General features: G+C 38.9%; 1 protein-coding gene across 3 annotated transcripts in view; it reads right to left on the reverse strand.

Annotated features, from left to right (window-relative positions):
* The window catches only part of RFTN2 (raftlin family member 2), a 52,672-nt gene that overhangs the window by 7,825 nt on the left and 25,514 nt on the right, over window positions 1–19,333 (reverse strand). For all 3 annotated transcript variants that reach the window (XM_007071870.4, XM_043525526.1, XM_027834101.3), the window contains exons 7-9: window positions 15,603–15,724; window positions 10,924–11,027; window positions 1,102–1,180 (exon numbers count right to left, since the gene is read on the reverse strand). In XM_007071870.4, the coding sequence (XP_007071932.1) occupies window positions 1,102–1,180; window positions 10,924–11,027; window positions 15,603–15,724 (305 nt within the window). The remainder of the gene's footprint in view (window positions 1–1,101; window positions 1,181–10,923; window positions 11,028–15,602; window positions 15,725–19,333) is intronic.

Consider the following 19,333-nt stretch of genomic DNA (forward strand, 5'->3'; position numbering starts at 1 on the left):
ATTGTTTCCAGAGTTAATCACTTCTCTGGTTGGATATCCTGTAGCTTGTTCCATCAAGAACTTTGGAAAGCCTTTCAGTGCACTGCAACCATACAAATTCTGCTGGTATTCCACATCAAAAAGAAAACTTCATTCTGATCTCAAAACTCATTGAGAAGAATATGCAAGTGACAGCATAATCTTTAGGTGAGCTGTGTGACAGGACATATGTTACCACATGAAAAAAAATGTGTTAACAATAAAAGGCCCAAAAGTAGCCCCTGCAGCAGCTGAAGTTCAGCTGCTCCCTGTTCCATTTGGGAAACTCCCTCCTTGTAGCAGCACTATAAAAGGCACACTGAGCATTAAACAGCTGGTGGTAATAATCACATGCTGTCAAGGGCCAGAGTTGCACGAGCAGTTGCAGATATGGAGTGCAGTAAATTCTGCCATCCACACAGCCCCAGCAGGGAAGGCAGGACAAATCCTGCACTGGCGAGCTCTCCTTGGCCAAATAGCGTTGCAAATCTCTACCATGGACCTTCCCTTTTATTTTCTTTCTGGCTTTCATGTGCAGGTCACACTTTCCCCCTAGCTAGATTTGCCTCTACTTTGAGCTAGCATTCTCAGCCTTGTAAGACGCTGCAGAAATGTTCATCTGTATCCAGCCCCAAATTAGCAACTTCACAGAAAAACTTTATTGTAATAGTTTTGTGTGATATAATAAGACAACTTCCCTTTGTCCATCTGTGTTGACAACTCCATTAGCCTCCCAGAATCTCAGGCTCACCACCTTGGAGTCATATTTGAACCCTCCCTGTCCTTCTCTCCTCACATCCAAGCTGTCACCACATCCTGTACTAATCTCCCACTCCCTCTCTGTTCCTGGTCCATGCCCTGATTATCTCTTGCCTCGACTAGCATAACTCAGACCTCCTCCCAGACCTGAAGAGCTCTGTGTAAACTCAAAAGCTTGTCTCTCTCACCAAGGGAGTTGGTCCAATAAAAAAGGTATTAACTCACCTCCCCTTCTTCCTCCTCTCTCTGACTTTAGCCACCAAAAGCTGTCCATATTCAACTATCTCCTTACACTGACTTAATAAGAACATAATCTTTACTCACCTCTGGGGTCTGGGTGTTTGAATTCCACATAACAGGTCTCTGAAGGAAAACAACTTGCTTTGTGGCCAGATTTCCTTCACTGCAAATTAAAGCAGATAATTTGAGTGTTTTAGAGGGAATAACATGTATTTGTCACTTGCTTTTGATTTATCTAGACCTTCAGGATAACTACATTTTATGACGCACACACAACATATGCTATAGAAGGCGTTGGTAGTATCGCCTATAATTAAGGTTGTCTAACACTTTCTTGTATAGGCCCTGTTTTCAGTTGCTTTTAATTTTGCCAAACTTTAACCATTCGGGCTGAAAATTTCCATTCCAGTGCTTGTGTTGGCCTGAAGTTTTTTGGAAAGTTTTAGATGAAATAATGCAGTCATTTCTGAGGCAGAGATTAGGGAAAATGTTGTCTTGCCCATGTTAAAAAATTCTTACAAACTCCTTTACTGAGAAGCTGTAATGATGCCATAGGTTAGAGCAGGGACTTGAAATTTAGCTGACGGTGGTGGAAAAATGGGGTGTCCTTGTGGCAGGAATGTTCCTTTTATTGCCCCATGAAAATCTAAGATATAAACTTCTGAAAAGTGCAGCTCACACATGCTGAATAGAGATTTGTTAGAGTTTGTCAATATCATTCTCCAAAAATTTTGTCTGCACTTAGCATTCCCCATACTCTCACAGCTCCTATGTATCGACTATAATGAGCATGCTCCTTCTCCACAGAACAACTGAGCATGCTCTATCCCCGGGTTTGGACAGTGGGGAGGAGGACTTTTCCTTCAATTAATCACTGTTCCCGGCCGCTGGGGGCTGTTGTGGCACCAGAACTGACAGTAGAAAGATTCTCTCTCTCTCTCTCTCTCTCTCTCCATGCTCCTGCTGCTAGTGCCTAGGCAGTGAAAAGGAAGCTACCTGATCTGAAGGAATACAGAGAGGTGAGGAGCAAGTTGGGGGTAGGGATGGATCGATGCAGAGGTGATCAGAGAAAGAGAATAGTGGGTACAGAGGCAGAAGGGTCTATAGGTCACTAAACCACACTCCCTCCAAAACCTGGAATCAAATCCAGGATTCCTGAGTCTCCATATTCCTCTGTTGTCAAATAGCTGTTAAACACACTGGCTAAATCTGTCTCTCATCACCCTCTAGTGGCTGAGTCACATAGAGGATAATAGCCTACTACTGCTGCCAGTTTCAGTTAGCTCATGTGGTAGAAGCCTGTATACTCATAGACAATTTTAAATCTGGCATTTCCTAATTTTTTAGTACTTAGCTTTGCAACCTGAATATTCATATAGTTTGTTTTTGTATGCAACACACACATATACATACACATCTATGTAAATGCATTTTGTATGTATGTGATTGTGAACACTTCTAATAAGTTTTCACCTCTGAGAATGATTAACTTTGAATATTAAGACTTTGTCATTTATTCTTTTTTCTCCCCTGTGACACTCCCAAACCAACTATCATCATGGCACTTTAACCTTCCAAAGATAGCTGGGGAACTTGAATCCTTCTGAAATGATTTTCAGTAGTGCTCACTGGATTAGTAGGCAGGGGCTGCTTTGTGACTGATGTTGACTGAGCAACAATTTTTATTATGCATGAAGGTCTCTATGGGCTTGTCCACATAGTGTGGTGGTGCACATCAGTGCACAATTCTAATGTGCTCCCATGTGTTGTGCACTAAGTGGCCCGTGTAGACCCTGCTGGTGTTCACTAAAAGTTCCCTAGTGTGCATTAATGTAGTACTGTTTGAAATGGGTCTATATTAACACGCACTAGGGAATTTTTAGTGTGTGCCAGCAGGGTCTACACAGGTCAGTTAGTGAGCCACACGTTGGTGTGCATTAGAATTCACACCCCTCTGATGTGCCCTACTGCACCACATAGACAAGCCCTAATGTATTTGCTACTGTGTACTACCAAGTTCTTATGTGGAACAACAACAGCAACAAAAAGTATGAGAAGAATCACCAGCATTTTCTAAGATACATGGTGAGTGCCCAACCTAGAATATCAATAGTTATCGATGCAATTAATTTATACATAACTCAGTATTTTTAAAGATGGCAGCGGATAACGGGATTGACTCTAATCACCTTTTAGTATGACCGTAACTCCCAGCGGTAAGGGGAAAAGAAGGATATTTCTCATTCAGGATAGAGTTCATTTAAAATTGCTTTGATAGAAGAGCTATTTTATGCTTTCAGGAGGAGATATTAACAAAAACGCTACATTGCCATTTTCAAAGCACTGTTCAGATAAACGTTTGAACTTGAATTTATTTAAAACATCCATCTGAGATTTAATTCCAACAGTATCTTTCTTCATGATGAGCTAGGACATGCCATTATACTATTTTTATATTATTCAGGACTCCTCTGATTGAAAGAAGTCAGACAGTTATACTTATTCTGCATTCTTTCTTTGCCCACATATTGTATATACTCCAGGCTGTTGTTTCACTACATGAAGAAATTAATTAGCTCAGATACTTGTAAAAGAAATAAATGCCATGTATTTTCTGTTATTCCATACTCTGATTATTATACACTGGACCAAATAATTGTGTTCTCAGGTACACCGGTGTAAATTTCAGTTACGGTGGAGCACCTCCACTGACTTCAATGAAGATGCTTTGCGTTCACACCAATGGAAGAAGTGAGCCTTTCCTATAATTTAAAAAAATTGGACTCAAAAGAGGAAATTCATCCCTTCTCACTGTGTTTCTGCCTTCTCTTTATTCTTTAAAAGAGAAATGATCCTAATCATCAAGGGGTGCACAAATCTCAAAATGTAGCTGAACTCCACAGCCACCTGTGTACTCTGGAACTCAGCTCTTCAGTGATTCACTTACATGGTAGCATGCTAGGGAGAGAGGAGAGTTTGTGATTAAGTACAGTGGGAATCTATGGATCAAAGTAGTAGCTGAAATCCAACTGAGCCTGGATTACCTATACCCTAACTGTGGGTTGTGAGGTGGAGAATTTTATCTTTTCTTTTGCATTTACTCGGGCTTTTCATGGGAGAGTACAATTTCACCCACACTAAATGTTATGTGTGTATTTATTTTAATACCCCAGTGATTTTCAGGGCAATTTAACGTGATCCTAAAAGATGTCTGTGAATTCACTACAAAGCTGAGACATCTTTTGTGGTTGACACTTAGGATCTCTCTGTGGCGCAGCAGAGTATCTTTGATGTGACCTTTGATTTAGCTGGGACAGCCCAATAGTTTCTAGGATTGCCTGCACTATGTAACATTTGAAATTATTTTCTATTTGTTCACATGCTGCCCAGATTGTCTAACTAGTACAATACTGCCCTGTTATCAACCTGCCAAGATAAGCTGACTTTAACGAATCCTATGGCTCATGATTGTCAGGGGATGCTGAAAGTATGAGACACCGGTTACAGTGTATCTTTGTTCCCCTCACATGTTCCTGAAATGTAAAAAACATATTGACTTTTATTTGTATGCATGCAGTTAAATATAAATGCAGAAGCAAAGAGAGTTGGATGAGTAAATTCTACTTCAGAAATTGTTATATATTAGGAATTATCTACTATAATTTTAAAGATATTCAAAATGATGAATCCATCTTACTGGAAGTTCCAAGCGTCAGTGTTTCTACTTTAGCACTTTACTGCTATAGTGTTAACATTCACGTTTCAATCTTTTTAATGTTGCTCATGAAAGTCAATGGGACTTTCTTTCTTTCCCCTTCCTTTCTCTAACAAACTTATAGACAGACACAATTAAAACCAAACACACTCCACTGCACACAATGCATCCGATGAAGTGAGCTGTAGCTCACAAAAGCTTATGCTCTAATAAATTTGTTAGTCTCTAAGGTGCCACAAGTACTTTTCTTTTTATGGATACAGACGAAAGCGGCTGCTACTCTGAAACTTCTCCCCCTGGGGAGAGGATCAGAGAACAGACACATGACAGATATTAGTCACGTTGCTTAGTGCAATGTTGGAAAGTGCTCAGATACTAGGGGGAATCATATGGTATACAACAGAATAGTGGTCCTAAGTCATTTAGGTGCTTTTGAAAATCCCACACTAAATGAATTTACTACTGATGAAAGGTGCCAGATGGACAGCCCTAGTCTGGTGGCCTCTATGAAATCACAAAACAGCTGCAGCATGATCTGTAGGAATGCAAGTTTCCCCACAATGCCCCACTACTGTACATAAACCCTACCCACAATGGGCTGCCTGTATGCTGAGGGGTCAGTTCTGTCTCTGCCCCCTTTGCTAAAACTCTGCAGTGGAACCATGGCAAGGGCACATTGTTTAGGATCTTCCGTTTCCAGTGAGTGACGGGATGGACTCGGTATTTGGCCTTTAAAGCTGTTTCATTCTGTTGGTCTACAGACTCAGTACTGTATTGGTTCATGTTCAGAAGGAAAGTTTTCACAACTATAAGAGCTAGAAACTTAATTTTTAAAAGCAATTAAAGCTTACGTTTTGCAGAAATTGATAAGGCCACAAGATAAGTGCTGGTACCACCGTGGAAAGGCCCATTTTGACCCAATCCAGGTCTTTAACAAATGTCCTCAGATTCTCTTTGTGGCTCTGTATCTGCTTATACTTTAATGAATAGAAAACACTGGAAATGGCATATTTTGCTGGTGACTAAAAACTGTTTCTTGGTAGGAACTGGGCAGTAACAGGGCCAATGTGAGAAGTTTGCACTGCTACTTCTGTGGATAAAAGGTGTCAACTGAGCAGCTATTATAAGCTCTAAATCCACAATAAAATAATAATAATAATAATGGCTCATACCATTTCCTATGTGGGAAATACCATCATAGGAAACTTTTACATAGAGGAAGAAGAAAATATATTACTATTTTTGGAATCACCAGATACCAAACGGTAACATAATTATTTTTGCTGTATACAAATCCACTTCTGGATAACATGCAATGAGGCTTCTATGTGTATAAAGAAAATGTGCTGAAATATCTGGGAGGGACACAGTATTTTATCCTTAGCACCTGCCCCCCAATAAAAAAAGGTTGAATATCACTTTAATGACTGATTCTGGACTTTAAGTAAATTTGTCCACTTTTAATAAAGCGAGATAAATGAGCTTCTGTTCCAAACTCACCATTTCCTTTATTTAATGATGAAATCCCTACACTTTTTTTTTGTGGGGGGGGGGGAGGGTAAAGGTCGCAGTTGTCTATGCCCAGGTGACTACTACTGGAAGATAAGTGGTAAGGTGGAAGAACAGCATGTACAGCCTTATTTAAAATGGCCACTGCTATATATCGGTGACTGTTTCACATACTCATAGTTTTGCCTTTGCACACTTTTCTTGGATGGGGAAAATAAACAATCTTAACAGACTCTGTGTTGAGGAGTACAGCCCTCTGGAGGGGATGAAACTGTCAGTTTCCCCAGGCTACTAATGCCTCTTGATCTGGGAGTTGCCTAGCTTCATGACCTCCTTGAATTAAGAGGAGAGTCAAATACTACAGACCTCTGGTGTGACCAACCAGTCTGTTTCTCAGGGTCTTCATGCATCTTGGTTGGGATTTGGTCTGAGAGCTTCCTGGCTCTTACTCCCTGTCGTAGGGAGTTAGTAACTCCTTCCTTTGGAGAGTATGTATGCACTGCAGTTGGGAGCGTGATTCCCAGCCTAGGTAGACAGACACATGCTAGCTGTACTTAAAAATAAATAAATAAAAAATAGCAGTATGGATGTTGTGGCACAGACTAGCCCAGGGAGACATGTGGGCTTGTACTTGGGTATAGGCATGCCCCAAAAGGCCCCCACCCACACACTTCCCTCCTGCTTAAATGCCTGCCTCAAGGATACGAGGTGGGAATCCTCTCTTTCAGGTTGAATGGTTTCCCTAGCATGGGGCAGGGCCTCTGCCTGATTTAGAACTTGTACATCCCATCTTGTATACAGGAATGGAAAAACAAATAATATTAAGCTTTTAAATGTTTAAACTCTGATCAAGAAAAGGGGAGATGGTGAATGCTGGGTAGGTAACAGGCAAACTAACAATTTTTAAAGTCCAGCCTTATTGAAATGCTGCACACAACAAAACAGCCATGGGCTTAATTCACAACAGAATTGAATGACAGTGGGATGGCCACAGAATTTAAATTAGAAAGAGAAAAATACATAAAATGAGCTATTTCAAGTTTTCCTCTCATTCCCAAGTTCCCTCTTTCTACTGGGCCCAATGCATTATGAGAACTTAGGTTAAGTAATTAGTGACAAGACACTAATTACAGCAATGTCAGTTTTTTTGCACTATATTTGCCTTCCGGTGCTTGTAGACTGTCTGTCCTGCCCATTTTCAGGGACTGCAGTAATCAGTGAGGGGAAATAAAGGTCACTACAAAGTAAAGCTGCTGAAATCTCTGTAGGGGAGATGTTTTTCCTTTTTTTTTCCCCCCAGTGTCCTTTTTGGCAGGGTGGTCATGGGAGAGCAGCACAGAGACTATTTTGTTAATTCCACTGGCAATTTGTTTGTCTGTTTATGGTGTGTGGGCAATAAATTTGTCGTCTTAATACACATATGATCATTAAATCAGTCCTTTAAAAAATTATGGAGCTTGTTAAGGTTGCCACCAGCTCTGATACTAAGATACTATTTGTCATGCTTGAATATAGTGTATGTGGGCGATACCATCATGCAGGATATTTCAAACGTTTAAGATGAAGTTTAGGGACGTTTCCTAGGAAAAGAAGGCAAGAAGCTGGGTTGTAAATTCTAATACCAAACTCAGTTTGTTTGTGATCCTGAAAATAATGCTGTGCCATCAGTTTGAGTTAAACAACATTCAGGCTTTCCAACAATCGTGGATTAGTTTGGAGAGTTCAGTCTCTCTGCTTTCAACTGGAGAGTCCACTACTACAACAGGGAAAATTCTTCAGAAAATGATGCAGAAGAGATTTAATCCTAGACCCCCAGGACTCTGTTAATTATGTGAATTTAGAGTAAATCTGTATCAGTTAACTATCGCAGCATTAGGCATTGTTGGGTAGATTTCTCCGCAAAAGCTTTATCCACCACTAAGAAGAGAGGCAACACATTTCATTCCTAAAATTACTAATAATATTATCCTGAGCATCTGAACTTTTGGTAATTCTCAAGATCTGGCAAATAACTTCTGAGTGTGAAAAATGTTTTCTTACATTTCAGGTTTTATTTGTAAATTACCTTTTTCTTTAATAAGCAGTCCAGAGAATGCTTATACCCTTTACTTCATATTCAGAATGATTACAAGTCTTAACTCTATTTTTGTTCTTGCCCCTACCAAGGTTCAGCTGACCCCTTAGCTATTGCTATCAGAATAATAGCATCCATCAGTATCTCAAATATTTTAAAAAGTCATGTCAGGTATCCATTTCTCCAAGACACTCTCCACTGTACTCCAACAATACAATCATAACAATGCTGATCCTCTGTGGCAAATACTGTACTAATTACTACAAAGTCACTGCTTGTTTTTCAAACGTCATTGCACAAACATACAGTGCTGTAGGTTTTAGGTCCTGATGTCCAGCTTCTCTGCTACGTTTTTAAACAGCAAAGAAAACTGTTTTTAAGGAAATATTTCCTTTGTCCTATGTGACCTTACCCTCGAGATGGGGAGTTAGAGGAGAGGGCAGTCTTGCCAGACTCTGCTCATCACTCCCTTTCCCAGATCTGACACAATAATCCATGAACTGCTGCTGTCATGCCTTTATAGGAGCTTTTATTTTGTAAAGTAGAATATCTATTGCAAAAACAGGAAAATTATTAAAAGTTCCAGAAGTTGAATCTACAACTTCAGTGTATCACAACACACTGATTCAGATCAGAAGCACATGACACAGAAAAGAAAGCCTAATCATCACATGATAAATCTGGTTAGAACCCAACCCTGTTTTCCTTAAATGTGAGTTTCTATGCTAACATTAATGGAAGGAGGATCAGCCAGTTTTATTAATGTCAGCTTTGAGACCATCACATCTCTACAAAGAAAAACAAACAATGAACATTAATGATTAATGCAGAGAATAGATTCTGTGTGATAAATTGGGACAAGAGTGAGAGAAAATAGAAAACTTTTAAAGAAGAAATTAAAAATGGAAAGCAGATTTTGCTGTAAACTAGTCTTTGCTTTTAAACAGAGTTTCATTAAGAATTATTTTATACAAGTTAACTTTGTTTAAAGATACGGAGAAATCATTTGCCAGAATTCCTAGTGCTCTACTAAATAACCTCCCAAAGTGCTCCATTTAATGGAGATAAAAATGCTAATTGTGACTGTTCTTAGCAGTGTAGGCTATTAGATACTGTTTCTGAAACCTGTTAATATTCTATCTTGGTTTTGAGGTCAGAGTTCAAAGTCTGGGAAAAGGAACAGCTGTACAGACCTCATAGAATGCTCTTCTGTATTCAGACTTTTAATTTGGATTCTTAGGATAATCTGATGATGGCATAATGCCTATCACACAAATACTAGCTTTTCAGGAATTTTCTCTTTTTTAAAAGATAGCTATATTGAGACCTGGAAATAGCAGTTATCAATATAAATTCTACTCAGACTGACGGGTCAACACTTTCTTCTTTATAACAGTTTTATCAATTCACACTGTCCCTTTATACAGGGACTTAAAATGAATCTGATAGGCACTATATAAATGTAAGTGAGTTTCTTCCAAAGGCACTTCACCAGACACCTCTACAACATGCTGCAGCTGAATTGAACAAAAAATGGTTATGTTTTATACAGCAAAGAAAACTGTTTTTAAGGAAATATTTCCTGTGTCCTATGTGACCTAACCCTCGAGATGGGGAGTTAGAGGAGAGGGCAGGCTTGCCAGACTCTGCATATCACTCCCTTTCCCAGATCTGAGACAATAATCCATGAACTGCTGCTGTCATGCCTTTATAGATTTAAAAACCTATGCATTAGAACAGTGGTTCTCAAACTTTTGCACTTTCACATAGCATGCTTCTGAGTGCCCCAGCCCCCTTATAAATTAAAACCACTTTTTATATATTTAACAACATTATAAATGCTGGAGGCAAAACGGGATTTGGGTTGGAGGCTGACTGCTCGCGACCCCCCATGTAATAACCTCGTGACCCTCTGAGGGGTCCTGACCCTCAGTTTGAGAACCCCTGCATTATAAAGTGTGTGTGTGAGAGAGAGAGAGAGAGTGAGTGAGAAGGAATTAGCTGAAGTGACAAAAAAAAATACACCACTAGTTTGCTATGAAAATAATGATGAAACATGGCACACTCATCAAAGGAGATGAACAGGCTCAATTTTCCTGGATTAGCACACGCCTTAATTTGCTATAAAGAGTATGTACCTGGTTTTATGGTAGTGTTGTTTCTTAAGTGGTTGAAACATGTTTCTATTCTCTCAGGCCCTGACTCAGCAAAACACTGTTGTGCTTAACTTTAACCATACAAGTTATCCCATCCTTATTCATTAAAGTCAAATGGAATAAGTAAAATCTTAAATGCTTTCCTAAATAGGAATGGGATTATTCTCATGCTGAGAATTAAGCACACCCTTAAATTTTTTGCTGAGTTGAGGCCTCGGGGCCTAATCCAAACCCCTTTGAAGTCAATGGCCCTAAATCACAAGGCACTTTTTTAAAATCCACAAAATCTTATCTAAATAAAGCTACTCACATCCTGAGTCTCATTAACATTTTTATATATTCTTCCTTATTGCATATAGATCAGTTATGTATACAGATATACACTCCGAGATTTCTATTTCTAATATATTCCAGAATTGAATATTTTATGCTTTAAGCTACTTTCTGGTTACCTGTCATGTCGGATGATCGGTGTAGGCAGTACACATGTAAGAAGCCATCCAAACTCAGCCAGCGTGTGCAGTAAAGGTCCATAATCTGTTTTAATTTCACATCCCTACATTAATAAACCAATATAAAAACAGTAAGTGCACTCTGCAGTTTTACCTTATTTCCATATATAATGTAACAAATTACAATTGACATTATTATTTTATTGAAATAATACCATGAGGCCAGATTGTAATTGTGTTAGGCACTATACACCTATATAACAGACAGACAGTCCCTGCCTCAAAGAATTCACAATCTTAGTGTCAGACTATAGACAACAGGTGAATAAAACAGAGATGGGGGTATTAATTCGGTATATGGGTTTAGGACTAAAGCCCAAATTCTTCAAGATACTTCAGCAAGCACCTCGCGTGCTTAATGTTAGGTATGTACTTGAGTACTTTGTTGACTTGGGGCCTAACAGAAAATTTCCATTTTAATTATAATAGTAGAATAATAATTTTTAATGACATTGATTTTTTTAACCTGATTTTTGACTTTGCATTCTGAACAAACATGTCACTGAGTTAAGCTCAAAGCTAATGATTTTTGCAGGTAAAAATGTAAAGGAATAATTATTAGAAAACCTATCAGGATCTAGGAAAATATTATTTTAGGATCCTAAGAATCTGAGACCTATGCAGAAGGAAAACTGAACAAGTCAACTTCTAAATGTGCTAATTACTTAGAAACCTGTTTTACTATACAATTTTTCCACCTTTTTCCAGCAGCGGAGCACACATGAATGAGAGTGGAAAAAATGGCCTTTACCATATAGGCAACACCAAAGACCTCTGGAATACCCAGGTATAAAAACAATTAACTTTTTCCTTCCCATGTGTGGTTTCTCCAGGACTGTGTATCAACAATACTTCTTTGTGTAAGTATGCTGCACACTAACTTTTAGGCCCATTGTGGATCCTGCTGGCAAGCACTAAAAGTTCCCTAGGTTGCATTAATGTAGTACTGTTTGGAGTGATGCTACTATGGCTTCTTAACAGGGCATCTCATCACAAATAGTTCATTTGGATCAAGAGTTTTTTCCACCCTTGCTTGGTCTCTAGTGCTTATAGGAGGACATCTGAACCCTATGCACAGGGGACTGATGCCTGGATCAAAGACTGAATTCCAAAAGATACTACAGTTCCTGAAAGATGGCCGAGAAAAGGGCTAGTTGCCTTCATTTACTTGAATTGTTAAAAATTAAATTTATACTAAAAAGCAGCTGATCAGGCTTCAGGACAGCACTGAGTGGGGAGGAGTGGGGAAATTGGCAGCTTTGACTACAGTGGAAGCAGGGAACGAAGTAGAAGAAAAGAGAAGAGCAGTATAAGTATACAAGGATCTTAGCTTTAGAAATTGAGATTATTTAATTACCAATCAAAACTAGATTTCTGATTACAGAATCACAGAAATTAAATATGGAAAAGAGATCTAGTCTCTCCCACTGTCAATGCAAGATCGTTTGTGAAAGTATGCTTCTTATTGATTTCTCCAGTCTACTTTTAAATATGTTAAGGATGAGGTGCAATGTAGTCCACAAATGTGAACGTGGAGAGGCCACCTTTTAAAAATAAATAAATAAATACACAAATAATTTTTTTAAATTGCTTTTTCCTCTTGCTAGTCCTGCAGTGTTAACAGCCTATGACTGCATGAGCTGCAGAGTCTAGTGCAGGGGTGGGCAAATGTTTTGGCCCCAGGGCCACATCTGGGTAAGGAAATTGTATGGCAGGCCATGAATGCTCACAAAATTGGGGGTTGGGGTGCGGGAGGGGGTGAGGGCTCTGGCTGGGGGTGTGGGCTGAGGGGTTGGGAGTGCAGGAGGGTCCTCCGGGCTGGGACCGAGGGATTCAGAGTACGGGAGGGAGATCAAGGCTGCGGCAGGGGGTTGGGGCATGGGAGGGGGTCAGGGCTTCAGGCTCTGGCCAGCGCTTACCTCAAGCAGCTTCCAAAACCAGCAGCATGTCCCCTCTCTGGCTCCTATGCGGAGGTGCGGCCAGGCAGCTCTACGCGGTGCTCCGTCTGCAGGTGCTGCCCCTGCAGCTCCCATTGGCCGTGATTCCCGACCAATGGGAGCTGCGGGGGAGGCGCTAGGAGCCAGAGAGGGGGCATGCCGCTGCTTTTAGAAGATGCGCAGAGCAGGGCAAGCCCCTAACTCCGCTCCCTGGCTGGAGCGGGGCAAGCCCCGGACCCCGCTCCCCGGCAGGAGCTCGAGGGTCGGATTAAAACGTCTGGAGGGCCGGATGCGGCCCCCGGACCATAGTTTTCCCACCTCCGTTCTAGTGTATGGGCAGAGCTACTGGAGAGGGCAGAAGAATCAGTGAAAATATGTAAAAGGGCAACAAGGAATAAGGAGGAAAAAAAGGCATGTGTGTGGGGGGGAGGGTGGGAATTCAGAATATATGAAAAGAAAAAAGAAAACAGGAAGTATAAAGGGGAAAAAGTGAGGCAAGAGAGAAAATGAACAGGATAAAAGACACCTCACGATCTGAAGCTAGTGGTCATCTGTAGAGCTGGTCAGTAATATTCCATTGGAATGACTGTGATATGTAAGACCTCAAATCTTTTTCTTTGTCTGAAAACTAATGGATTTTCAATAAACATTTTCTGATGAAAACAAAGCTTTTAAAAAGCTGCGAAAAGCTCTTGTGAGGAAGGGTAATATTTTCAAAAACACCGAAGTGACCTAGGAGTTTGTCCTATAGACTGTCAGTGAGGTTTAGGCTTCTAAATGCCTAAATTGCTTTTGAAAATGGGAATTGGGCTCCAAGGGCATTTAGGGCACTTTGGAAAATTTTACCTGAAATCCTTCCTTTGTGCACTACAAACAAATCTAGCTGCCAAAGGAAACATCTAAGTGTTATGTATTGGAAGCCAAATTCAGACCTCAGTTTAAGCAGGTGCAATTTCACTGACTTCAGTGAAGTTATTCTTGTTTGTACCATGTCTCAATTTTGTGCAGTCCCGTTGAGTTCATTGTCCCTATTCACATGTGTAAAGTTACTCAAGTGCCAAATGTTTGCAGACTAGATCCATGTTTTGCCCAGAAAATAATTATCTTTACATTTTTAAATTCCCCCCCCCATTTGACACATAATAGTACTTTATACTGTATAAAGGCAGCTGAATTAGAGCTAATTGATTGTGATTTTTTTCAGTTTGCTGGCAATTCTGAAAAATTAAAAAAATTTGTTTTGGTCAAACAAAACATTCTGTGTTTCAATTTTGACCAATTAAAAACATTTTTTATTTTTAAAATAAAATTAAAAGAAATTTTGAAACAGTCATTTGAAACAGAAAAATCAAAATGTTTAATTCCAAAAATGTCAAAATGAAAAGATTTCAATTTTTTCAGAAATATGTGTTGAGTTTTTTTTAACTGAAACAGTTTAGTGAAATTAACACAAATTTGCAACTGTTTGGTGTCACTGAATTTGCATATTTTGCTGAAAAAAGTTTATCAAAAAATTTCACACAGTTCCAGTCTAATTTTGTTCTGAGAATACTACTCCTTGTCAAATTGAAGTCCCAACTGCATTAATTATAATTTTTGAAAGGATTGCAAATTGAAAATTTTAAAGCCCAGTAAATAAGAACTGCAAAGAAATGAGGGGTATAAAATTATACCTTTTACAAAGTGTGCCTAACTGACACACTAATAAACTGTGTAAATGTTTCCATAGAAAAAGCTGGCCTATAGGCAAATAAGGTGGAAGGTGTATTCTGTCACAGTAAATGGAGCTTCAGAAGGGTAACACTGTAATGTCACTGATTAAAAAGACAATCATATGTGATCAAATTTACTGAGAACAGAAGGGACTTTTCTGAGATTATGGGACCTGACCATAGTGGAGATTGAGAAACTAGTTACTTAAAGCAGAAGACTTGGCAGTGGTTACTGGTCACCTATTTAAATCAGCAACCTGGCATAAAAATGTTTAATAAATGGATGCAGAACAAGGGTTCTCAAACTTCATTGCACGGTGACCCCCTTCTGACAATAAAAATTACTACATGACCCCAGGAGGGGGAACTGAAGCCTGAGCCCACCCAAGCCCTGCCTCCCCCTGGTTGGCAGGGAGCAAAGCTTCAGCCCCAAGCTGGGGGCCTGTAACCTGAGCGGCACCGCCCAGGGCTAAAGCCCTTGGGCTTCAGCTTTTGGCTCCAGGTGGTGGGATTCTGGCTTCGGGCCCAGGCCCGAGCAAGTCTAAGCCAGCCCTGGTGACCCCATTAAAACAGGGTCGTGACCCACATTGGGGTCCCGATCCACAGTTTGAGAACCGCTGATGTAGAAAGAAATGAATTAAAGCACATTTTCAAGCATTACAGTCTGTAAAACAAATACGCCACTCTTAAGCAAGTGTAAAAGATGATTTTTCATCTATTTTTGATCAAATTTCTACACTACATGTAGAGTCTGATTTGCTAGATCTTACTTGCCTATTTTAGGGATTTGATTAAAAATTTACAAATTCAGCATTCAGTCTTATGATTTCAATGGTAGTCTTGTTTGTGTAAAGATGACCGTAAGAAGGCATACTAAACTTGTATCTAATTTTGATACAAACATCCAAAGAAAAAACAATACAGAAAATTAAAGATAAAATGTTAAATTGGTAAATAAACAGCGAGTTACCTCAATGACAGTCCATTGTTCTACAACTATTGTGTCATTTCCTTTCCTGTTAGAACCTGGAACTCCTGAACCTTCTTCTTCATATATAAATAATCCTTCTAAAGATTTGGGCATGTGGTCTCCTGTGGAAGCAAGGACAGGTGTAAGGTGAACTATAAAGACTTAGGCACATATCCTGCAACGATGTACACATCTTCTTAACTTTATACACTGCTTATAGTCCCATTGGAATCACATTATCTGAGACATCACACATTCATTTTTAATGTTTTTTTCAGCTGTCTCAGTCACCACTTTATAAGCTATGAAGTCATATTCTTAATCAAATTACTGTATTTTCCCTTTCTACAGGGAGTCAGCTATTAATTAAATGCAAATTTCCATGTTATTAAAAGCATTAGCAAGCAAGTGCCATATTTGAGTTTGAATTCCTGTTTCTTATACAACAGAAAGATAACCACTATTTATGAAGCACACAGATACAAAAACTCTATACTCAGCTTTGAAATCACATATGTCTGACCAAAACAAATACAGTTGTTGGAGATGGGAGAGGATTAAAGAAAAACAAAACAAATTACAGTGTCTATCCACAGTCACTTAAAAAAAATATGAAATGGCCACAGGAAGAGCCTGAAACAGAAGTAAATGTAGGAGGATTCCTGATGGGAAGGAAGTTTCAGAGAACACCTCCCTGACTTACTTCTTGTGAGAGTTTGATAATATCCAGCTGGCCCAAACTAAAGCTGTGCATCATATGTTGGTTCATTTTCTGTCTTTGATAGCATAGTGCATCTCCTAAGAGCCATCTGGAAGCCCTTTCTGTAGTGGTACCTCAATAGCCGAGAATCTTAAAAACTAAAAAAAATTAAACTAAATTTAAACAGAAAATAGAAATACTCTTCAATACTTTAAATCCTCTCCAACATACCATGAATGTACAGAGAAGATTCTCTCTGTGACATAACTTATGGTTATGCAGAAATATTGTGATACTGTAATTTTGTTTGGAGAATAACTGAAAGAATTCCACAGTTGGTCTGACTTGGAAATTTACCAGATGGACATAAATTTTCTAAATATAGTATGAATTTGACCATCTCAAACATCAGTTTCCTAATCAATGCTAAGTATTAAGAGTCACAATAATCTTACTTCTTTTTGGGTCTGCATTTGCAGTAAATCTTACCTGTTTTTGGAGATATGTGTATTTTAAATTACATATTTACAGGCAAATATACCTATCATGCATGTATTGAAATAGAATATGTAATGTTTAATTTTTACACACACACACAATGTGGCTGAGTGTGTAAATGTGTGTGTGTGTATATATGTGATTGAGTGTGTACACAATACACCCGCACACACTTTATTAGGGTTTGCAAACAGTTCAATTCTATAAATTCATTAACTGCAGATCTTCTCTTCAGGTTTTAGGTAGGTGCTTGAAATAGACAGTCAAAACTAGGAAATATTTTAACATTTAATATTTCAACCTTGTCAGATAGGTCTTCTATATTTTACAAAATTATTGAAATAAAAGTCACCTCTCTGCTGAGATATTTTTAAAAATTCCAGCATTTGTTTATAACATTCACAAAATGTTTAGTGACAAATTCCTCCCTTGTGAAACTCTATCAACTTCAGTGGAGTTTCAGTAGGAATGCATTTGGACTTTTTGTCCATCTAGTCTATGATAGTAATTTACCATTTTGAATGCTAGTACCCAAAACAAATTCTAGAGTATAATATTTTTTAAAATACCTCATAGATAGTTGTACAAACAGAAGAGCAAATAAAATGTTGCCACGACAGCTTTTTCTGCGTTAGAAATAGCGAACTCTGTTGTGGCTCGAAATTCATTATACTTTCTCTTGCATTAAAATAGGAACTAGTTCAACCACTCTAATAAACAGAATACTGCCAAGTTTTGTTCTGATGGCTTCTGGAAATACTTCTGTTTTCTTTGCTAAAATGCTCTTTTTTAAAATTCCATAGGGCCTGAGCCAAATGACCATTTCTGCAGCTGTTTGGGCTACATGTGGTGTTACTTATTCATATTGTAATAAAGCCTAAAATGTACTAGGTGATGTACAGACAAATAGGAAGACAACTCCTGCTAAAAAGAACGTAACACCTATTAAAAAAAAAGTGAGGATAAAGGATGCAACACACGAACAAAGTAGACAAGGTGGTGGGAGGCACTCATTGTTTAAATTCCATTTTATCTATTTATTTTTGTTCAGAAAGGTGTTAGATTTCAGCTGTCTGGGAGGCCCAAATATTCAACTGATTATATAAACTCTTTTAGGTTGACGTCAAGAACAAACAGACCAGGCAAGAAAGAATCCAGTAGCTAAATTCAGCTCTAGTCTCTTTGTAAACTCTTTCCCAGGTTACAGACACTTGAGAAGGAGAAAAGCCCACCCACACGTTAGATTGTCTCTTTAAACGTATACATTTTAATCCAGCATTGTTACTCCCCAGATCTCCACTGCAATATATAACAATCAGGCTGGGCAGAATCAGAGGCACCCGTTGTTCAAAGGAGGCAGCGTGGAATGCCGAAGTAAGATGTTCCCCAGGTGTTAACAATGGGAGAGTTCTTCATAAGAACAAAATGGTAAAGACTTGTGGAGAATGGGAGGCTTGTGGAACTTCTGTTGGACAACAGTTGCGGAGGTTAATTTTGGTTTAAAGCAGTTTTCTTCAATGAATTAGAACAGGTATTGTCCCCTCTATTTCCAGCACTGGGAGAAATCTACTAAAGTCTAAGGGCATGATTCCATTCCCACTGAAGTCAAAGCATATGTCTACACTGCAATTAAAAACCTGCAGCTGTCCTGTGCCAGCTGACGTGGGCTCAGGCTACAGGGCTCTTTAATTGCGACGGGCTGGAGCCTAGGTTCTAGGACCCTGCGAGGTGGGAGGATCAATCAGATCAGGCAAACAGAACAAAGTTAAGTTGTTGCAGGAATTATTGCTTAAGGGGGAGGGAAAAGAGAAAGTTTTTGGAGCACCTCCTCTTAATCATGTTGTCTGATGAAAGTCACAAATAACTGGCTTCCTCACTTTTATATTCTAGGCCTTTTAAAATAATTCTCTAGTAACTCTGGGATACCTTTTTGTCTGCAAACTGAAGAATGAGAGCCTTTTCTCAAACACACACATGCACTGAATGAATTTGGCTTAGAACTGTGGCCTCATGATTTACAGAGATTGAGTGATGCACAGCAAAAGTTAATTGCCTTATAAACAGAAAAATTGATTGGTACAGTGGGGATAGAACGGTCAGGGAACAAGTAGATACTAAATGACTCATAAAAAGTTACCTTAAAATATATTATTTAGCTAGCACTCTTAATATACTTGATTATTTTACACAGAATGAGTTTGAGTCTTGCACAAACTGTTTGTGAGAGTCTGTGAAGAAACACTTCAATGAACTTTTACAAAGCAGCTTTTCTGAATTAAAGTCCTGTGCTCCATTCATTCATACACAACTGCCATAAGCAATTCTAAAAGAACACTGACCATTTAGAATCTAGGACAACTGAAAAACAACAAAACTTGGGCAACAGACAAAATGCCACTTTAGAGGAACATAAACTCTTCATTCTGCACAAAATAACTTAAGAGTAAAATTCAGGGAGATAAATAGGTCAAGCAGTTCAAGTCTGTTCACCTAACAGAGTATTGCTATAAAATATTCTCTTCTTTGCATTATA

The sequence above is a fragment of the Chelonia mydas genome, chromosome 11 (assembly GCF_015237465.2).
Source record: "Chelonia mydas isolate rCheMyd1 chromosome 11, rCheMyd1.pri.v2, whole genome shotgun sequence".
Taxonomy (NCBI): Eukaryota; Metazoa; Chordata; order Testudines; family Cheloniidae; genus Chelonia; species Chelonia mydas.